This window comes from Aquarana catesbeiana, linkage group LG04 (assembly GCF_042186555.1).
Source record: "Aquarana catesbeiana isolate 2022-GZ linkage group LG04, ASM4218655v1, whole genome shotgun sequence".
Taxonomy (NCBI): Eukaryota; Metazoa; Chordata; class Amphibia; order Anura; family Ranidae; genus Aquarana; species Aquarana catesbeiana.
The window spans coordinates 449,302,906-449,325,936 of NC_133327.1; the positions used below are offsets into that span (position 1 = coordinate 449,302,906).

At 42.6% G+C, this 23,031-nt stretch overlaps 1 protein-coding gene across 1 annotated transcript in view; it reads left to right on the forward strand.

Annotated features, from left to right (window-relative positions):
- The window catches only part of PACRG (parkin coregulated), an 803,955-nt gene that overhangs the window by 205,459 nt on the left and 575,465 nt on the right, over positions 1-23,031 (forward strand). Inside the window, exon 2 of the mRNA XM_073627473.1 lies at positions 12,565-12,699. Within this exon, the coding sequence (XP_073483574.1) occupies positions 12,565-12,699 (135 nt within the window). The remainder of the gene's footprint in view (positions 1-12,564; positions 12,700-23,031) is intronic.

Consider the following 23,031-nt stretch of genomic DNA (forward strand, 5'->3'; position numbering starts at 1 on the left):
GTGTGTGGCTTTCCACAGCAAGTCCAATCAGTATAATCAAACATAGCTGGACTCAAATGAAGGTATAGAGCCATCTCAAGGATGATCAGAAGAAATGTACAGCACCTGAGTTAAATATATGAGTGTCACAGCAAAGGGTCTGAATACTTAGGACCATGTGATATTTCAGTTTTTTTTTTTTAATAAATCTGAAAAAATGTCAACAATTCTGTGTTTGTCTGTCAATATGGGGTGCTGTGTGTACATTAATGAGGAAAAAAAAATGAACTTTAAAAAAAAAAAAAAAAAAAAATGAAATTTTAGCAAATGGCTGCAATATAACAAAGAGTGAAAAATTTAATAGGGTCTGAATACTTTCTGTCCCCACTGTATATATATATGTAGGAAGGCCAGTATGGTGGCCTGAATTTATGGGAGGAGCCCGGGGGGTATTTAACCAGCCCACTCGCCTGTGGTATTTGTCGGTTTCCTGTGCGCGATATACGTCACTAGGCCGACTGTTCGAAACCCAGCGTCCATGAGTTCTTGTCTTCGTGAGCTCCCGCATTCACAAATTTCCGTGCTCGAGAGTTTCGAGATCCTCATTACCGGTTCGTATTTTGTACTACGCGTCAGGCTCGGCTGTCGCAGGTAGGGTTCTGGCTGACGTTTTCACACATTGTTAGATATCATGTCACTAAACCGTGATATCAAACTTACAAATCACTCGCAATTTCACAACGTAACCGCAATGCATACTACTCGCACTATCGTTATGTTAGCCATTTTTGTGTTATTTGTAAACCACCACGACGTAGACGTTGCTTCATTCAGGCATGTCTAAACAATTGTTACCATGCTTCATTAGACAAACCGTTGTGATTCGCAAAATTCACAATTTTCTATCGACTCGTGTCAGTTTGATACTAAGTCATTTCACATTTCAGAAACATTTCTAAACATTTCAAACCATTTCAAATCATTTTGTTCATTTCAGTCACGTACCGCGCTCCGATTCGAATCCAGTCGCATCTAAAGATGCACCGATTCACTCCAGTGTGCCCCAGTTGCTTACGGCCTCATTTCAGTACATGCTCCAGAGTCAAATTCGTTGTCAGTCGCTCGTCATGACTCACAGATTTGTATCTCTGTCATGGCCATCATTTCACTATCACGTATCACGCTCCGATACGAATCCAGTCGCATTAAAAAACGCACCAATTCGTCTCGGCGTGCCCCAGGTATTTGCCACATTGCGGTACATGCTCCAGAGTCCGATTCGTAGTCAGTCGCAACAGCGGCATGATCAATTCGTGCCTCTGTCATGGCAAACAAACCACTCCATTGTCACTTATCGTGCTCTGGTTCGAATCCAGTCGCATCTATGATGCACGGATTCCTTACAGTGTGCCCCAGGGCTCGGCCTCATTTCAGTACATGCTCCAGAGTCCGGATCGTGGCTAGTTGCAGATGCCGGGCGACCGATCCGCATCTCTGTCATGGGAATTAAATACCATTCATTTCACTCCCATATATCGCACCACCATTTCGAATCCAGTCGCATCCGATATGCACTGATTCGTTACGTTGTGCCCCTTTTGTTTCGGCTTATCCTATACCTGTACCAGAGCTCGGTTCATTATCAGTCGCACAATTGATTCGTACCTCGGTCAGGGTAAAACATTTCAGTCATTTCATTGTTACGTACTGCGCTCCGATTCGAATCCAGTCGCATCTAAAGATGCACCGATTCATTCCGGTGTGCACCAATGTTTTCTGTTGCCTCATTTCAGTACATGCTCCAGAGTCCAGTTCGTTGTCAGTCACAGTAGCGGCATTAACGAGCCAGACCTCTGTCATGGCAAGATATTTCATTCATTTCATGATCAAGGCAAACATTTCATTCATTTCGTTGTTGCTACACCGCACTTAAGATTCAAATCTTAATATCGATTCGTGCCACCATCAAGGCATGTACATTTCACTTAATTATTTCATTCCATGCACCGTCGTTTAAATCACCATACAAGTATTACTTTAAGATTAGTTAGCAAACCCTTCACGAGTTGTCACCTTTCATTTTCCTCCAGGTCAGTCAAAGTTCAGTAGGTCCACCCTGCACCAGGTTGGACGATATCCCCACAGGTAAAAAAAAAAAAAAAAAGGAGCATAAGCTGGGTAAGTATGGCTTTAGGGAAAGGAAGCAAACTTAAAATTCATGTCACCCCCAACAGGTTCCAGTCAACCAAAACACGATCTCAAGGACAGGATATCTTATCTAGATCAACCATGTCCCAGGCCGGCAGTGAAGACCTCCCGGCCCCTCTGTCACCTTCTCCGGTCTCAGAGAGCGGCAGTGTGCAGTCCCTCAGGGGATGGTCTATCCCCAAGTTGACGGCAGAGCTGAGACGCAGAGGCGTGCCCTTCCCCGCTACAGCCAGGAAAGGCGAGCTCTTCAAGCTCCTCTTCCCCCCACCAGCTGCAGCAGGACCCAGCACCCAGCAGGCGTCTCTCCATTTAATATCCTCTGCCATCTCACAGCTCCACACTATGGTATCGTCCCTTTCTTCCTCGGTCACGGACGTACAAACCAGAGTGGCACTCCTGGAGGCTCGGCCAGCCACGGCTATTCCTGACCCGAACGCAACCCAAGTTTTGACACCCCTTCCTGCAGGTACCACAGGGTGGAGCCCCATTGTCTACCCCTCCCATTTGGTTCCAGCCAGCATCAGGAAGGACATTCTGGACGGCAGGGTCTTCAACCTTGCCTCTCTCCTCATTTCTGTCCATGATCTGGTGGAAAATAAGGCCTATACCTGGGGTAACGTGTCGGTGGTCCTTAAGGCCAAAGACGCCAGACTCAATTGGAAATTATCTGTCCCAGAATTCACATTGGCCTTTGGAATGCTGAGGGATGTCCTATGTTCAGCCGCCCCCAGCAGGAGGGAAGAGCTGGACTTATACCTCCATACCGTAGTAGATCTGGGCTACAAGTATGGAGGATTTTCCTTTTATGATTATCATCCTTCTTTTTCTGGAAAGGCAGCAGCCAGACTCACACAGTTTCAAACGACCACGAATTGGAGCCTCATGGACACAGAGCTGTTCTGTCGCCACTTTGCCGGCTTGCGCTCACCACTGTGTGCAATTTGCCAGTCCTCCACTCACACCGCCACCTGGTGCGCCAATGCGACAATCAGACGCCCCTTCGAATTTCCCTCTACCTCCGGTGCACTTTAGGGTCAGTCGGCCCCTGCACAAACGCCTCAGGTGGACAAATTCGGATGGCTAGTCAGAACCGTGGGAGGGGCAGCCATCTGCAACAATTATAACTACAGGTCATGCAACTTCAGTCAGTGCCGCCTGCTCGACATCTGCATCTTATGCCAAAGAGCGCATCCAAGAAACTTGTGCGAAGTCAAGCAACAGAAGAGGGCATGACTAAGCCGAGTCAACGTCTTGTGGCTAGGGCTCTACCTAACCTCACACCCCACCCCCTCCCTTGCCACCTACCATATCCAGGGTTTCACAGAAGGGTTTCACACCGGCCTCATTTCACTGCCCCATACTACCTACGAATGTAGGAATCTCCGCTCAGCGGCCACTGACGAGCAGGCCATAGACCAGCTGTTACAGACAGAAATAGATCGAGAGTTCATTATAGGCCCCTTCACTCAGCCCCCCTTCAGTATTTGGAGAGTCAGCCCTATTGGGCTTGTCAAGGGCAAGTTCTCAAATAAACTACGTTTGGTGTATGACCTGTCTGTGCCTCATTCTTCCCACATCCCCAGTCTCAATTCCCTAATCCCCTCTGAAGAGTTCTCCCTGAAATATTCCTCGGTGGATATGGCAATCCAAGTGATCATCAAAGCAGGCACAGGTGCCTGGCTCTCCAAATCCGACATCTCAGACGCCTTTAAGCTCCTGCCTATCCACCCATCCCTTTGGTGCTGGCATGGCATCAAGTGGAAGGAGGTATACTATTTTGCCACAAAATTGACTTTCGGTTCAAAGAGTAACCCTTGGCTCTTCGACACATTCGCTCAGTCCCTCGCCTGGATACTCTTGCACAAAGCTCAGTGTCAAGAGGTCATCCATTACCTGGACGACTTCTTACTAATAGAACCACCCAGCATGCCCCCAGGAGACCTCGACAAACTCAGAGTCGTATTCGGAAATCTCAATGTACCCATCGCTAAGCATAAAGTCGAGGGTCCAGCACACAACATCAACTTTCTCGGGGTCAACTTAGACACCTGCACCATGCAGGCCAGTCTCCCCCTCGACAAACTAATCCGCATTAGGGCGGTCCTCCAAGAATTCACCTACACTAGGGGGTGTACTAAAAAGCAGCTGCAATCTCTCCTGGGAATGCTTAATTTCGCCATGCGAATCATTCCACAAGGTCGCATCTTTGTGTCACGTCTGCTGGTATTTCTGTCACAAACACAAGACCCCGATCAGATCCTAAATCTAGATACCGCAGCAATAGTGGACCTATCTATGTGGGAGGAATTCCTTTCCGCCTGGAATGGTATATCCCTATTTATACCTACGGTTTCGTCCCTTTCACCCCAGGTGGTGACAGATGCTGCAGCTTCTACAGGCTTTTGGCCACCAATGGTTTTCAGGACCCTGGCCTCCGCAGATACTGTTGATACCTGGCTTCAACCGAACATCCTCCCTCTTCGAGCTCTATCCCATAGTGGCAGCCGCACAGCTCTGGGGTCATCATTGGACAGGGCAAACTGTGGTCTTCACCACCGACAATCAGGCCACGGCAGACATTATCAACAAAGGCAGGTCCAAGTCCCTAGCAGTGATTTCCTTCAGTGCAGATTGGTACAACTGTCTTTGCAACATCAATTTAATATCCACTGCTCATTTATTCCAGGCAAATACAACCTAGCTGCAGACGCACTGTCACGTTTTAATTACACTTCCTTTTTCAAACAGGTTCCCGGAGCCGACCCAGTGTCAGCCCCATATCCCCATTTGGTCTCAGCTGACCCTGGACTAGTTCAACATTTACAAGGAGCAACCCAGCTCATCAATCACTCACTGTCCCATAACACACTCAAAGCCTACCAGACAGCTTGGAGGGCGTTCAATAAATTCCCGGCACCCTGCTCCGAGGGAACAACAGATTTCAAGCAAGTACTGGCCTTCATTTCATATTGCCACACTCAGCTGGCCTTATCCCATAATACTATTCGGCTATACCTAGCCGGCATACAACATTTCTTGACTCTCCAAGACCCTGCAAAGTCTTCACTGTTTTCGTCCCACGCTATCCGAGCCATCCTATGTGGCACTCAGAAACACCAACTGGTGGTCAGTACCAAACGTTTACCCATTACGGGGCCCATCTTTAGGGATATGTCGACCATCCTGAATTCTTCTCCATTTGGTCTTCTCCCCAGTACGGTCCTACAAGCAGCCATATACTTGGCCTACTACGGGTTCTTGCGACCTGGCGAGTTCACCTGTAACAACCCCGTAAGCCAAGTACTACACAGACGGCACTTGGTTTGCTACCAAGACCACTTCGTCCTCCACCTCAAGGTTTCTAAAACCCAGCAGGCAGGCTCTGGAGTGGACATTCACCTTTACAAAACCAATAATGACTGGTGTCCAGTCACCGCACTTAATCATCTTCTGTCACTCCTGTCTGAACAACCGGACTCCAGTCTCCTTCTACCGTTTCCAGTCAAACCCTTAAGTGCCTGTCAGTTTGTGAAACACATAAGGATACTTCTCCGCAACCTTCACCTTAACCCTAGTCCGTACTCCAGCCACTCCTTTCATATTGGAGCGGCCTCAGCAGCATCCCGACACGGGATCCCAGACCACGTCATTAAAAGACTAGGCAGGTGGAAGTCAGCCTGCTTCGCCCAGTATATCCCTAATCCTCAAGTGGAGATGGCACAGGCATTTTCAAAATTGGCTTAATGAATAACTTAATATCAATAAAAGACTATACCCCTACCTGAATGTTTTTGTCCCCTTATTTTGGCATACCGTCCATCAGACCAAGGCACACTTTCAGGTCCATTTCATATGGTAAGTCCACACTTCCAGGTTCATTTCATATGGTAAGTCTTATCTTAACTATAAATGTTATTCATGTCCGTATCGGCCACAGGGCTTCAACCATATATATATATATATATATATATATATATATATATATATATATATATATATATATATACAGTATATATACTGCAGCAAGTTACTTTATAAAGATAAATAGGCAACAATGTGCACGCATAAGATACTGTAGAAGATATGTCACCATATAAAATATGTATTACGGCAATAAGTACAGTATAAAAGTACAAGGCAAGAAAAGCATAATGGTAACGTTGAGTGACAGTACAAAGATAGATCAAAACTTATGTTTACCATGGGGAATTGGTGAAGGCCTCTTTACATAAGGAAAGGAAACTCAGGTCCTACATTTCTTTGATGCTGGGAATCTTGAATTAAAACCTTGAATACTGATACCCAACAATCCATACTATAATGTTTCCATTGCACTCAATGGTATCAAACCAGACTATTAACTGATGACCCTCTAAATAATCCTCTACCTTCCACCTAAATTACATTTTATATTATATTAGCCAAAGCCTTCCCCACTTCCTCCAAATGCTAAATAATTGACCTGCCATCCAGCCAACAAATACTGTTGAGCCTAGGTTTACACTAAGTGCGGGAATAAAAGAACTTGCACAATTTCATTCCCGCATGTCAGTCTCGATTTTGGGGACAATTTCAGAGACATCTGTGTGGGTTTCTGCACAGATTTGCCAAAAGTAGTACAGAAACTATTTTTGGAAATCGGTGCGGCATGCTATATCGCACCAATGTGAACCAGGGCTTAGTGCTCATCCTTAGACCCAATACCACTAATCCAACTTCATACTATACTAATAACCGTATTAATTTTATTCTTATATTGTTTTATAAATACATGCAAAGAGTGACTTAAAAAAAAAAGGCAATATCAACAACCCCTTTTTTTAAAAATCTGTCCCCACCCTACTCCCACTACCAGAGCTGTTTATGTTAGGGGGTTCTTAGCAGGATTTTATAGAAGTAGGTGCAGTTTAAGCAGAGAGATCATTATTGTTCAGAGTACTAATGGAGAATAGTAAATAGCTTAATTTATGTACTTTGTGATCATTGTTATTCCTGAACAAGTGTCTTCTTTGTATTGTCTGTTATTGGCTTGACCCTTGGTTACCTTCAGGTTTCTTCAGGTTTGCTTTTTTAAAATTCCTAAAAATTGCATCCTTGTTTGCCCTTCCCTTGCCCCCTCCATCAGTACTGGGGTCACATAAGCTGAGTGAGGGAGAGAAAGTGAGGGAGAAGAGAAACTCTGGAATACTACCATAATACTACCAGTGTTCAAGGCTGTATTTGCTTTTTAAGAATAAATCACCTCTAACGCTGGGTTTCCTACATGTGTGGATATTATTCCTGTGATATGTAAAACTATCGCTTTAGTTTTTTAGAATGGGGTGCCTCAAGAATGTGCAGAATTTTAAAATACAATGTTGGTGCTCCCATAGATTTAGCCAAATGTTTGTTGTGTGATTTACTTATTTTCAGGTGAGTTGGGTCTACTATTATTTAAATCATTAAAAGAGTTGTAAAGGCAGAAGATTTTTTCTATCTTAATGCATTCTATGCATTAAGGTATAAAGCTTTCTGTGTGTAGCAGCCCCCCCAGCACCCCATAATACTTACCTTAGCCCCATCTTTGTCCAGCAATGTCCACGAATACCTCGGCCTTCCGGTACTCTCACCCTGATCAGCTGAGACACAGCAGCGGCGGCATTGGCTCCCGTGGCTGTCAATCAAAGTCAGTTAGCCGATCAGGAGAGAGAGGGAGCAGGGCCGAATGGCAGCTCAATTTCTGAACGGACACATGGAGCTGCAGCTTTGAGGGCACTCAACACGATGGAGGGCCAGGAGAGCCGACGAGGGACCTAAGAAGAGGAGGATCCGGGCTGCCCTGTGCAAAACCATTTCACACCGCAGGTAAGTATAATATGTTATTTGTTTTTGTTTTTTAAACAAGACAATCACTTTAAATGTAACATAAAAAAGGAAACGAAACATGGATTCATGGCTGATAAATTGAGAATTTTATATTGTGCTTGTATTGTTCAATGCTTCTCCTTTGTACACCCAATTTCCATTTCCAGTTATTGCAGTGTAGCAATAAAGCTGCACAGGTACATATTAACTGTAAAGATCGAGTAGCAAATAGCTTAATTTATGTACTTTGTGATCATTGTTATTCCTGAACAAGTGTCTTCTTTGTATTGTCTGTTATTGGCTTGACCCCGCTGTGGATGTTTTTAGTTACTAAATAGTGCTTCAATTGCAGTCAGACAGTGCTATGCTGACCTGCCTAGATGAGATGGTTAGTAGGATACCTTAGTTTGCAACACAATACAGATATCTGTCATGGTGAATTTGGCATACATCATGCTGTGTTTTAGAAATAAAGAAACTGCTGTTAAATATTAAGCGCTTGAATTCATTTTTCATTTACAACCAACTGAAGTCTTATTTTTTTTCAATTCAGGAACATTACGTAGCTATTTTTATTTAACACATGCAAGTGTGTATTTACGTAAATGTATATAAGATCAATTTAACACATTTTCATTTACGTGGTTCTCCTTGTTTATCGACTGCACTTAGCTAAAACAAACATGCAGTCTTATTTTACTAGTGGGTGCAGCTTGTTTGCTTTTATTATCTCTCTTGGATAGTCCTAATTTGGCCTGTATCATGACATTACTTACAGTATTTGCATCTGTACATAGTTCTATTAATGTAACCTACAGCAGAGCTCTTTTCGTTTTCAGTGCTGTGACAGTTTGATTGAAAATTACTCGGTCATGCAACACTGTGCCCAAATGAATGTTATACATATATATATATATATATATATATATATATATATATATATATACACACACACACACGCTATATTACCAAAAGTATTGGGACATCTGTCTGTGACCTCACAAATGAGCTTCTGGAAGAATGGTCAAACATTCCCATAGACACACTCCTAAACCTTGTGGACAGCCTTCACAGAAGAGTTGAAGCTGTTATAGCTGCAAAGGTGGGCCAACTCAATATTTACGGACTAAGGCTGGGATGCCATTAACGTTCATGTGCGTGTAAAGACATCCCAATAATTTTGGTAATATAGTTTATATTTTAGGCTGAAATAGCTTTCTATTTGTGGCATTTATTAACTACAGTTTTTTTTTTACTTTATAAATGAAAAAATATATATTAAAAAAAAAGATTCTTCTATTTCTACAAAGAAAATGCCATAAAATGTCCCTTTTTTGGAAAGTAGATACACCAAGGTAAATTTTTTTGCCACAGTTTTTTGGAAATGAATTAACATGATGATATTGATGTGGTTAAAACACGGATCTTGGTAATGGTGCACTAGTGAAACACACCTGTAAATGTGCGACGCGCACGCGCCCCCTAGTGGCCACAGGGCGAAGCGATGTTACATAACGTCATTTCGCCCAGTCGTGCCATTCTGCCGCAGTACTACTGTGGCAGATGGTCGGCAAGTGGTTAAGGCCCTGCAATACAAATATCTGTTTTTATTCATTCTGTGATCTCCTCTCCTGCTGCTTTTTAAATATTCCTCAAACTGTTATTAGAACACTTGCCATCTAGAGCGCAGCTGTGACACGAGTAAGCAGAACTTTGCTTCTGTACCAAAATGGTCATCTGTACACAGAGGCATAGTGCAGAACAAGAAATGCTAAATTAAGAAATGTTAAAAGATCAGAGGCAGGGAGCCTACAGGCAATACTAGTGACTTGTCTTTTGCCCTTTGCTTGTTGTTTTGGGCAAGGCTAAGTTTAGGCCTTTAAGAAGCTGCTAAATGTTAAAGTAAACCTTTCCTAAGGGGAGCAAAGTGGCTGCCATTGTTAGCCTTCTTAAAATGGTAGTTCCCTGGCTCTTATGCAGACCACATGCAAAGATGCATTTCTGGAAAATCAAACTATGGTCAGAAATCAATTCCTCTAGGTCATTTTCCCAATGAAAATAGCAAACAGACAAGAATGCTCATATCTCCTGCAATAAAATCAAGTTACAATTGTTGGGTTAAAAGCAAATTGGCAACAGTGTTCCAACTTGTCACCATGCACAAACAAGGTACAGGTAGTGACAAGAGGGAGGCCAACAATGTATTACACTCTTTATCAAGCCTCCTCGCTTTATCAAGCCTACTTCCTTTGTCACCAATTGGACCCCACAGAGGTACTGCTGACAGACTGCTGACAGACTGACATCACCACCAATCTCCAAATGCTTGGAGTGTGCCCCCTCTGAGGAATTGACAGCTGCATGTGTTTCACCTGAACCACACTACTGGCCACAATATGCACAGTGAATCTGACAGGCTCCCTCTGGCCTGATGGGCACTGTGACAAGCTAGAACTCTGTGAGTTGACACATTACTTTTAACCCAATGCATGTAACTTGATTTTATTAGATGAGATCAATGTACTTTTGTTGGTTTTCTTTTTTGTAGTTCTGTGGAGACCCTGCATTTCTTTGCAGCAGCATGATCTCATGTACCCTTAACCATTGGGCTGCTTTCCCCCTCATAACTTCTCTGGACTGTAATTCTTGTTTGTGGTGGCTATTGCTTGTAATAGTACCATACACTTTAGTTCTACTGTTTGTTTTATTGATCACAAGAGAAGCCTCCCCTGAAACCCCCTAACAGTTTTTCAAGCTGTCTTGTCTTCTGTCTAGGATGGGACAGCCGCTAGGACCAATATCCCCTAGCAGTACAGGAGTGAGCACCATCCTTCTGCTGAGCCCCGTAAATGCGCAGTGTGTTCCACCTCCTGTTACAGCTAATGAGCTCATCTGTGAGAATCAGGGCTCATGTGTAGGGTTCAGTAGAAGGATGGCACTTGCTCCTGTAAGGCTAGGGGGCATCTGCCCTAATGGCTTCTCTGTCCTAGAAAGAAGATAGTGCAGAGTTTAAAAAAACTTTTAGGGGTTTTAGGGGAGGTTTCACTCATTGCAAATATGGCATACAGGTATGGTAATAGCATTAAAGCATATTTGTTAAAGCTGATTCCTTTAGAATTATGCAATGGTATTTAGGTACTGCGTACTATAGGTTATTATTTGATAAAGGTGAACTAACAATTTAATGTGGACATGTTCACTTTAATGCTGTATTAATGTAAAGAATTAGAGAAGGAGCCCTCGAGCAGAAAAGGTGGTTATTAATACACCCTGTAATATAAAGTTCCATTAGTGCCTTGCTTTCTGCTTCACCAAAGTCCCATTGCATTATGATTGAGTGATAAGTGTTAGACAAACCATTTTCCTTGTCATTGGCTACATTTTTTAAATAGGTTGCATTAATGAACCTAAAGAAGTCAAACAATACGATTACTTTTGACTTGTAGTTTTGCTAATGAAATTAATGCCAGTTAAATTGAAGGTGTCAGCCAGATTGATGGACAGTGCTATAAATCATGGATTAATAGACTGAAAGTTTAACCATTTTAAGTGTTTTTATCCAGTGACTAGATTAATATTTTGTTTAGATACGAAGGGTCCCTATTAGGATCTGAAGATATAATGCCCTGTGCCCCAATTTATATGTGGGCAAAATCTAAAAAATATATTTTTAGCACAGCTTTAGTACATACAGTGGGGGCGGAAAGTATTCAGACCCCCTTAAATTTTTCACTCTTTGTTATAGTGCAGCCATTTGCCAAAATCATTTAAGTTCATTTTTTCCCTCAATAATGTACACACAGCACCCCAAGCAGGGCAACTAAAAAAGGAGAAATGCACCAAGTAATATATGTGCCCTAGTAACTAAATATTTTTCTGAGGAGCGGATATACTCAATCATGGGTCATAAAGCTTCCTAGGTGAAGTGACTGCCCTGGAATAATTGTATAGCCAGGAAGAGGTGCTCTGCAATCAGAGGCTGTTTTCCTTTGACATTTACAAAGGTAATTTTTGGATGTAGAAATATATTTTGATACATATTTCATTGGTAGAACTAATAAAAGGAAAAAATTATCTTTCATCGATTGTTATTGATGAGTAATTTAAAAAAAAAAACTGCAGTAAATCTCTAGCCTCACAGTAAATGTCTAGCTCCACACACCCAATCTTTCTTTGGTTAAACTCACAACAAAATCTTCAATGCTTTGCTTGCATTAATCAATTTCCTGCATGATTTGAGAACATTTTCTTGGACTGTTTATCTGGATCGATATGTGAAGGACATTGTGAATTTTATTATGGAGACATTCATTTAGAAATTGCTTGCTACAAGAACATTGTTTTTTTTTTTTTTTTTTTTTTAAGAGCCTTCCTACTGAATCACAGTAGGCTAACCCATTCCGTATATAACTGTTTAGCATAAAATGTCATTTTCCCCAATGCTCGGTGCTCTACAAATGTGAAAAAATATCATATATGAGCCTGTTTGTGTTTATCGGTGCCCTGATACATGCATTACTTTATCTTTTGCAGGTTAGAGGCCCCCCAGCAGCAGGAGCATTCAAAGAACGACCTGCAAAGCCCACGGCTTTTCGCAAGTTTTATGAGCGAGGAGACTTTCCAATCGCCCTTGAGCATGATACGAAAGGAAACAAAATAGCCTGGAAGGTAAGTGAGAGCACAGCTGTGACTGCCAGCTGTGCTTATTGAAGTGACATCTTCTATTGCCAAACAAAGTTAGCTTATAAGTAAATAAACCTAAGTAATTCATTGGCAAATGAAAGTGTATGGTGGAAGCTGTTCATAAGCAGGCCCCGGGTGTCAGCCAGCCACCTTGGCTAACGATTAAATTATCTTCCATAAGAAAAGAAGATGACAGAGCCTCTTTGCCTCGGAGAATTATCTCATGCATCAATTCATCTTTATTTTTATGAGGACCTGGCAACCCTGGCTGTTTCAGGCAGTCCATCAAGTGATTGCACATTGCGAGCAGTAGCCATTTATCTCCCCCAAATTTCACCTTCCTGCAGGACACTTCCAAATGGAAGCTTTAATTACCTAAATGGATAGGTCAAAATTGGCTGCTCCCTAGGAAATGCAGAGCAGAATATAAACGAAGGCAGATTCTCATTCAGAGACGGTGCTTTTAGTCTGCAGCATATGTCAAGCAACGTAATCGCTGTCATACATGCCTCTGTTAGAGGCTGACCTCCACTGCTGAAATCATTACAGCGCCGACATTTCTCTGACAAAAGGTTAATTGGCTTCAAAATAAATGTATTGCCTAATGACTCCATTCCAATACGGCTGGATTTCTGTCTCCAAATGGCCCACTGATGTTATTTGTAAAAAATTGCCAATCTTTTTAACTCACTAGGGCAAGCTTTTAAATTTAATTTGAAAAACGGAATCTTTTTCCTGCTCCAGCCATTTAATTACGTGTGTTCTCAGAAGCTTTTCTTCCTCTTTTCTTTTGCTTAGTCAAAAACATAAATTTCTGAAAGCCCAAATAAGTGAGAAATCATTATTTGAGCAGAGTACATTGAAGCAATCCTGAATCAAATAAGCATGTTAAACGGAAACGCTTGTTACACAGTCTGTGCTGAGGATTTTTAATACAGACCCTATTTTAATTCAGTCACCTGCTGAGTGCGAAGACAAGCAAGGTCGTATATCTGTGTTTGGTTTCTTCAGTGATCAAATGAACTATAGAATGCAAATGACAGACAACTAATATTACATATATTTCTATTACTCTGTGGCCTGTTCTCCTGCAAGGGGAAAAAAGGAGCATCTATTACAAATGTTGCTGTTTTCTTAACCACTTGAGCCCCGGACCATTATGCTGCCTAAGGACCAGAGGTCTTTTTCCAATTTGGCACTGCGTCGCTTTAACTGCTAATTGCGCGGTCATGCAATGCTGTACCCAAACAAAATTTGCGTCCTTTTCTTCCCACAAATAGAGCTTTCTTTTGATGGTATTTGATCACCTCTGCAGTTTTTATTTTTTGCGCTATAAACGGAAAAAGACCGAAAATTTTGAAAAAAAATGATATTTTCTACATTTTGTTATAAAAAAAATCCAATAAACTAAATTTTAGTCATACATTTAGGCCAAAATGTATTCGGCCACATGTCTTTGGTAACAAAAATGTCAATAAGCATATATTTATTGGTTTGCGCAAAAGTTATAGCGTCTACAAACTAGGGTACATTTTCTGTAATTTACACAGCTTTTAGTTTATGACTGCCTATGTCATTTCTTGAGGTGCTAAAATGGCAGGGCAGTACAAACCCCCCCCAAATGACCCCATTTTGGAAAGTAGACACCCCAAGGAAATTGCTGAGAGGCATGTTGAACCCATTGAATATTTATTTTTTTTGTCCCAAGTGATTGAATAATGACAAAAAAAAAAAAAAATATTTACAAAAAGTTGTCACTAAATGATATATTGCTCACACAGGCCATGGGCCTATGTGGAATTGCACCCCAAAATACATTCAGCTGCTTCTCCTGAGTATGGGGATACCACATGTGTGGGACTTTTTGGGAGCTTAGCCGCGTACGGGGCCCCAAAAACCAAGCACCGCCTTCAGGATTTCTAAGGGTGTAAATTTTTGATTTCACTCTTCACTGCCTATCACAGTTTCAGAGGCCATGGAATGCCCAGGTGGCAAAAACCCCCCCAAATGACCCCATTTTGGAAAGTAGACACCCCAAGCTATTTGCTGAGAGGCATATTGAGTCCATGGAATATTTTATATTTTGACACAAGTTGCGGGAAAGTGACACTTTTTTTTTTTTTTTTTTGCACAAAGTTGTCACTAAATGATATATTGCTCACACAGGGCATGGGCATATGTGGAATTGCACCCCAAAATACATTTAGCTGCTTCTCCTGAGTATGGGGATACCACATGTGTGGGACTTTTTGGGAGCCTAGCCGCGTACGGGGCCCCGAAAACCAAGCACCGCCTTCAGGATTTCCAAGGGTGAAAATTTTTGATTTCACTCTTCACTGCCTATCACAGTTTCGGAGGCCATGGAATGCCCAGGTGGCACAAAACCCCCCCAAATGACCCCATTTTGGAAAGTAGACACCCCAAGCTATTTGCTGAGAGGCATGGTGAGTATTTTGCAGCTCTCATTTGTTTTTGAAAATGAAGAAAGACAAGGAAAAACTTTTTTTTTTTTTCTTTTTTCAATTTTCAAAACTTTGTGACAAAAAGTGAGGTCTGCAAAATACTCACTATACCTCTCAGCAAATAGCTTTGGGTGTCTACTTTCCAAAATGGGGTCATTTGGGGGGGTTTTGTGCCACCTGGGCTTTCCATGGCCTCCGAAACTGTGATAGGCAGTGAAGAGTGAAATCAAAAATTCACGCCCTTAGAAAGCCTGAAGGCGGTGCTTGGTTTTCGGGGTCCCGTACGCGGCTAGGCTCCCAAAAAGTCTCACACATGTGGTATCTCCGTACTCAGGAGAAGCAGCAGAATGTATTTTGGGGTGTAATTTCACATATTCCCATGGCATGTTTGAGCAATATATCATTTAGTGACAACTTTGTGCAAAAAAAAAAAAAAAAAATTTGTCTCTTTCCCGCAACTTGTGTCCCAATATAAAATATTCCATGGACTCGACATGCCTCTCAGAAAATAGCTTGGGGTGTCTACTTTCCAAAATGGGGTCATTTGGGGGGGTTTTGAACTGTCCTGGCATTTTATGCACAACATTTAGAAGCTTATGTCACACATCACCAACTCTTCTAACCACTTGAAGACAAAGCCCTTTCTGACACTCATTGTTTACATGAAAAAGTTATTTTTTTTTTGCAAAAAAATTACTTTGAACCCCCAAACATTATATATTTTTTTAAAGCAAATGCCCTACAGATTAAAATGGTGGGTGTTTCAGTTTTTTTTTTCACACAGTATTTGCGCAGCGATTTTTCAAACGCATTTTTTGGGGAAAAAACACACTTTTTTAAATTTTAATGCACTAAAACACACTATATTGCCCAAATGTTTGATGAAATAAAAAAGATGATCTTAGGCCGAGTACATGGATACCAAACATGACATGCTTTAAAATTGCGCACAAACGTGCAGTGGCAACAAAATAAATGCAATTTTAAAAGCCTTTAAAAGCCTTTACAGGTTACCACTTTAGATTTACAGAGGAGGTCTACTGCAAAAATTACTGCCCTCGATCTGACCTTCGCGGCGATACCTCACATGCATGGTGCAATTGCTGTTTACGTTTGACGACAGACCGCCGTTTGCGTTCGCCTTAGCGCGAGAGCAGGGGGCGACAGGGGTGCTTTTTTTTTTTTCTTTATTATTTTTTTGCTTTTTTATCTTATTTTTAAACTGTTCCTTTCATTTTTTGTTATCTCGGGGAATGCAAATATCCCCTATGATAGCAATAGGTAGTGACAGGTACTCTTTTTTGAAAAAATTGGGGTCTATTAGACCCTAGATCTCTCCTCTGCCCTCAAAGCATCTGATGACACCAAGATCGGTGTGATAAAATGCTTCCCCAATTTCCCAATGGCGCTATTTACATCCGGCGAAATCTAAGTCATAAAACGATCGTAGCTTCCGGTTTCTTAGGCCATAGAGATGTTTGGAGCCACTCTGGTCTCTGATCAGCTCTATGGTCAGCTGGCTGAATCACCGGCTGCATTCTCAGGTTCCCTGTTGAGACAGGAGAGCCAGAGAAAAACACGGAAGACGGTGGGGGGGGGCATTCCCTCCCACGGCTTGTAAAAGCAGTCTAGAGGCTAATTAGCCACTAGGATTGCTTTTACATGAAAGCCGACCGCTGGCTGAAAAGAATGATACCAAGATGATACCTAAACCTGCAGGCATCATTCTGGTATAACCATTCAAAATCGTGAATGGTGTACCTGAAGACAAAAAAATGGTTAACAATAAAGCACAGTAAACGGTAAAGTATAAAAAATTGCATACCTGAAAAGCAAACATGATAAAACATAATAACAATAAAACATTGCAGAATAGAATACAGTAAAAAAGAGCAGAATAAGAGAGAGAGAATAGAGAGAGAGAGAACAATAAAACGACAACTATTTTTTTTTATTTTATATATATTTTTTTTTTTTACACTTTTTTTGTAACTGTAACTTTTATAACGGTAACCGGTTCCAGGTTCGGGTCTCTCAAAATGCGATGGCATCTTGGGAGACCCTGTGAAAGTGTGCCTAGTCTGTGCAATGCTGTACCCTACGCTAACACTCAACTAGTGTATGGTAGCGTTCAAAACATTCACCAATGCAAAGACCAGGATTGTCAGGACAGGAGGGACAATAATAGCGGGTGTCACGCCTATATCCGCGCTTGCTGCAGACACGACATCTTTTTTGGGGGGGTTCGTTGGGTAGGGGTACTCGGGAGGACATAAAGAAAATGCCTCTCATGCAGCCGACTGCATTTGGTTGGGGATGTGAATGGGGGAAGTACGGGCGCTGCAGAAGCGTGGGTTCCCAATTAGGATTGGCGAATGCAGCAGGAAGGGCATTATGGGCACGACGGGCCTGTGTTTGTCTTCTTGGTGGCAGCGGGACACTACTTGTGCTTGCCACCTCACCAGCTTGAACTGCACTTATAGGACTCGCCACGTCACCAAGTGTTACTGCAGTGCTGGTTTGACTACGACCGGGGTGTACTAGGCCGCTGGCGCTTGCCAGTTCAATAAAAAGCTACCAAAAAAACTGTTAGCGATGGCAGGGATCAGGCCTGACTCTGCGAACGCTGCAGTTATGCGTTTAGTGTTTTGTAAGTGACAGTGATCGATCGATACTGCACTTGGGTGGGCTGGGCTGGGCGGAGGGGCAAAATGCAGGTGCTAGCAGATATCTGGGCTGATCCCGCTAACACTGCGTTTTTGGGAACCCTAAACTGCTGGGGACGCCAGTATAGATCTGATCGGATCAGATATTGATCCGTTCAGATACTATACCACTAAGGGAGGTGTACGGTGCGTGCGTGGGTGTTAGCAGTACTGGCGCTAATCTGACGCTGCTTGGGGCTGGTGCTTGCCAGTTCACCAAAATACTACCAAAAAAACTGTTAGCGATCGCAGGGATCAGGCCTGACTCTGCGAACGCTGCAGTTATGCGTTTAGTGTTTTGTAAGTGTCAGTGATCGATCGATACTGCACTTGGGTGGGCTGGGCCGGGCCAGGCGGAGGGGCAAAACGCAGGTGCTAGCAGGTATCTGGGCTGATCCCGCTAACACTGCGTTTTTGGGAACCCTAAACTGCTGGGGACGCTAGTATAGATCCGATCGGATCAGATATTGATCCGATCAGATACTATACCACTAAGGGAGCTGTACGGTGCGTGCGTGGGTGTTAGCGCTACTGGCGCTAACCTGACGCTGCCTGGGGCTGGTGCTTGCCAGTTCACCAAAATGCTACCAAAAAAACTGTTAGCGATCGCAGGGATCAGGCCTGACTCTGCGAACGCTGCAGTTATGCGTTTAGTGTTTTGTGAGTGACAGTGATCGATCGATACTGCACTTGGGCTGGGCCGGGCGGAGGGGCAAAACGCAGGTGCTAGCAGGTATCTGGGCTGATCCCGCTAACACTGTGTTTTTGGGAACCCTAAACTGCTGGGGACGCTAGTATAGATCTGATCGGATCAGATATTGATCCGATCAGATACTATACCACTAAGGGAGGTGTATGCTGCGTGCGTGGGTGTTAGCGGTACTGGCGCTAATCTGACGCTGCCTGGGGCGACGTATATCACCGCCGGGCGATCAGGGGGCTAAACCTTTATTCGGTAATAAACGGCGGGTGCCCTGACACTATAAAAAATAAACAAACTAACCAGCGTCACCCGTAACAGTTATACGGTGATCAGTGGTGAAAGGGTTAACTAGGGGGCAATCAAGGGGTTAAAACATTTATTAGATAGTATATGGGGGTCCCTGTCGCTATAAAACGCTGACGGCGAACCTAAATATTTACCTCACTAACTAGCGTCACCAGCGACACTAATACAGCGATCAGAAAAATGATCGCTTAGTGACACTGGTGACAGGGGGTGATCAAGGGGTTAAAACTTTATTAGGGGGGGTTAGGGGGGTATCCTAGACCTAAAGGGGGGTAATACTAACTGTCCCAACACTGTAACTGTCACAAACTGACACCAATGCAGTAATCAGAAAAAAAAACAAAAAAAAAACAAAAAAACTGCTGGTGTCAGTTTGTGACGGGGGGGGGGGTGATTGGGGGGGGATCGGGGGGCGATCGGGGGGGGGATCGGGGTGTTTTGTGTGCCTGGCATGTTCTACTGTGTGTGTAGTGTTTGTGCACTCACATACCTGTCTTCTCTCCTCGGGCCGGAACGGAAATTACCGAGCCGAGGAGAGATGACATCATTTCCTTTGCTGCTGTTTAGCATACAGCAGCAAAGGAATGTTCTCATTGGCCGGCGGCGATCGCGAGGGGGGGGCCACGAACGGATGGCCTCCCCCTCATCTCCGATCGCCGTGGGAGAAAAGACGACCGCCTCGGGCACCGGGGGGGGTCCGATCGGACCCCCCACCCGCGGAAGGCAAATATGTACGTGATTTTGCCTGTCCGTGCCACCTTGCCGACGTAAATCGGCGTGAGGCGGTCGTCAAGTGGTTAAATTGCATTTAATAAGATAGCTCATATTTTATTGTAAAATGCAGTAGGCAGTGTAGCACATTCTTTTTCCTAAATCAGTATTTATTTATTTATTATTTATTTTTTTGCATTATACTTAGTAAACTTATCTGGAGAAAAATTATTCTAAACACAAAAGACCACAAATGCCATTTTCCTAAAATATGATATATGTTCTGATCCAAAGCAAGTGTGCTTGGCAAGCAAAGGCAGTCCACTCTCCACCCAACAACACATTTCCAATGCCATTTCTGCTCCTTCTTGAGGCTGGGTTCACACTGGTGTTATGTTAGACATTGCATGTAATTCGCATTGCACTGCTGTGCAGATTACATGCGATGTCTGTGTGATGTGAATTCAGCCAAACAGATTGTATCCCTGAATTTGCATCGCATTTGCACCAAAATGGTGCAGGACCCTTTTTTTGTTTCGCACTGGAATCGGATCGCATGGGTGTTGATACCCATGCGATCTGATTCCTGCACCCTCTGACAGTTCACACTACGATAGGAGAACCAATCTGGGGAGTCATTAACTTTCTATTGACACCCACAGCGGTTTGCATAGGGCAGTGTGAACTGCCTGCGAGTCTTATGCAATGTGGGTACTGGCACTGGAATAGCACTGGTTCTCTCATCACGCTAGTGTGAACCGGGACTTAGTAAGCAAGCTGGAAGTGTGTCCAGTTCCTGCTATAGTGCTATTACTGAAAGTGGTTGTAAACTCTTACCCAGGGACTGTCCTCAGGTGATACACAGAGCTGAATCATATCCTCCTACTTAAATTGTACCTGTTTGCAGCATTCTCTTCTCTAAATTCCTCCATCCACTTAACTTTTGTGGATGGAGGAATCTGTTTTTTTTTTGTTTTGATTTGTTTTGTTTTTCGTTTTTTTTTTATTCAGCTTTCTGGCTGAGCAAAAAAAAAACTACTCATCTATGGACAACTTTTGGCAGGTAAAGCACTACTCATATATCTATTTCTATTATGTTCTTAGCCGTTGCCCAAGTTTCAGCTTTCAGTTATATTCTTTAACTATAATGAATGTTAAAAAAATCTCTTTTACATGCATCATGAGCAACCATTCAAATATTAACTGACTTTTTTTATAGAGCAGCTTTCATAATTTGCTATTGGAGACATACTTTTTTTTTCTTGCTCACATTTTATTAAAGCATGTTGTTGAAAGACCTATAAATACATTGTTAAAAATATTTATTCTCATTCATTTTATTATACTACTTGGTATCTTGGCAGTGTTTCCCAAATATGAACTCAAATTTGACCACAATTTATGGTTTTGATAGACACACAAGAAACTATACAATATTGCTGAGACACTAATCATTCCATCTGTGCTTATGTGAAGTTATCTGCAAATCATGGCCTGGTGTTGGAACTTGCGGACAGTATGGGGAAATACTAGTTTAAAGAATAAGAAGGGCTATGCCTTCAAAAAGGTGAGGTGAGATTGTGTCTTGGGGAGACTTCCCACCCTTAACAGATAGATGAGAGTATAGGGGGTAAGATTAAATTCAAGGTACAATATCGTACATGTACAATTACAGTTTGTATAAAAATAAGGAAGCAATGTCAATACAAAAAGAAAAATTGGTAAACAATTTTCATGCTGACATTTTGGAAAGTTATAAAGTAATAGGATAAAATGATATATTCCATTCTAAAGAGTTTCTACCCTTTTTGTAAAATGGTATTTAATGGCAGTGGCTTATGAAAGCCAAGACTCTTGCAGGTAGCTCTTCCTGTTAAAAATGCTGGCTATGGCTCTGGCAATGCCATTATTGTAGTTCAGGCCTAAAACTTCAGCTGCCCAACTCTCCATCATTTCCCTTTCCCTGTCTTTCTTGAATGAGCCTGATAGTGTTCAGTAGAGTAATGCTGGGCATACACACATAGATTTCCTGAGGCTGAACTATAGAAACCTAATAGATTTCTTTACAAAAAACTAATAGAATAAATAACATGGATGGAGGAATCTCTGCTGCCATCTGTTATATTGAGAAAAAGTGGAAAAATAGCACTAGACTTGTAAAGTTATCTTAGTGTAAGACGAAAAGAAAGAAAGAGGGCGCACCAGCCTAGTGCATTATCCTTTATTATATGTATTTAAAAACATGATTAAAATCTACTCACAAGGGTAGAAAAAAAGTCGCGCTTATAGCAATTCCAAGGCAATTGGTCCACTGGTAGCAGTTTCCAGGTCCCAGGAAGAGGACGTACGAACCGCTGCTGGCTGACACATTTCAAAGGTGTCCCTTCTTCTTCAGAGCCTCTGAAGAAGAAGGGACACCTTCAAAACGCGTCAGCCAGCAGCGGTTCATATGTCCTCTTCCTAGGACCTGGAAACTGCTACCAGTGGACCAATTGCCTTGGGAATGCTATAAGCGCAACTTTTTTTTTACCCTTGTGAGTAGATTTTAATCATGTTTTTAAATAAATATAATAAAGGATAATGCACTAGGCTGGTGCGCCCTCTTTCTTTCTTTTCATTTTACTATTAGGATATCCCCATCCTGGAGGGCAGCAAGGTCGAAATTCATTGTCCATTTTGAATTCTTTGGATCATCTAGCTTACACACCTATGCGCAAGAGTATTTGCTTCTGTAGTACTGTACGTTATCTTAGTGTAAGTATTGATGTTATAAATAACATGTTTCCTGGCAGGCAGATTCTACACCACAGAGGATCTTCACAGACTCCTTGGCTTGTAGTGTAATGTAACAAAAATGGAAGTTGAAATGGCACACCAATGCTAAAAGGTCCAGATATAACTTTATTCCTTTAAAACTCTGAGGGTCAGTCCAAAGAGTATCCAACACGTTTTGGGGGATCCAAAAACACACCCTTCATCAGGATTTAATTGTCCTTGAAGTAGCCAGTGAAATGACTAGCATTAGGTGAAACATAGAGATGCCAGGAGGCGGGGTGGAGTTTGTGATCATGTGACGGGCTATATTTGCACTAATGCACGCAACTATGCAGCCACTCAGTGCCAAGGCCCACCTGCCAAGAGGCCGCATATTTGCTTGTGGCCGGTCCCAAGAGGTTAAGCAAAGCAGGTATTCAGCACAGCATAACCCTCATAACCCTCTAAGAAACCCTCTAAATCATTCCTTTCTTGTAACAGCATTAAAAGCAATCCTCTAACATGTATGCGTTCACTGTTTGACTGACAATTTTCCATTCAGCTCACTCAGTCTTTCAAGTTCTTAAAGTTTTTTGAGCTAGGTGGTTCCAACAGAGCCAACCATGGCTGATTCAGAAGAAATTTGCCGAAATTCAAGCCATGTCTGGTAAGCTTA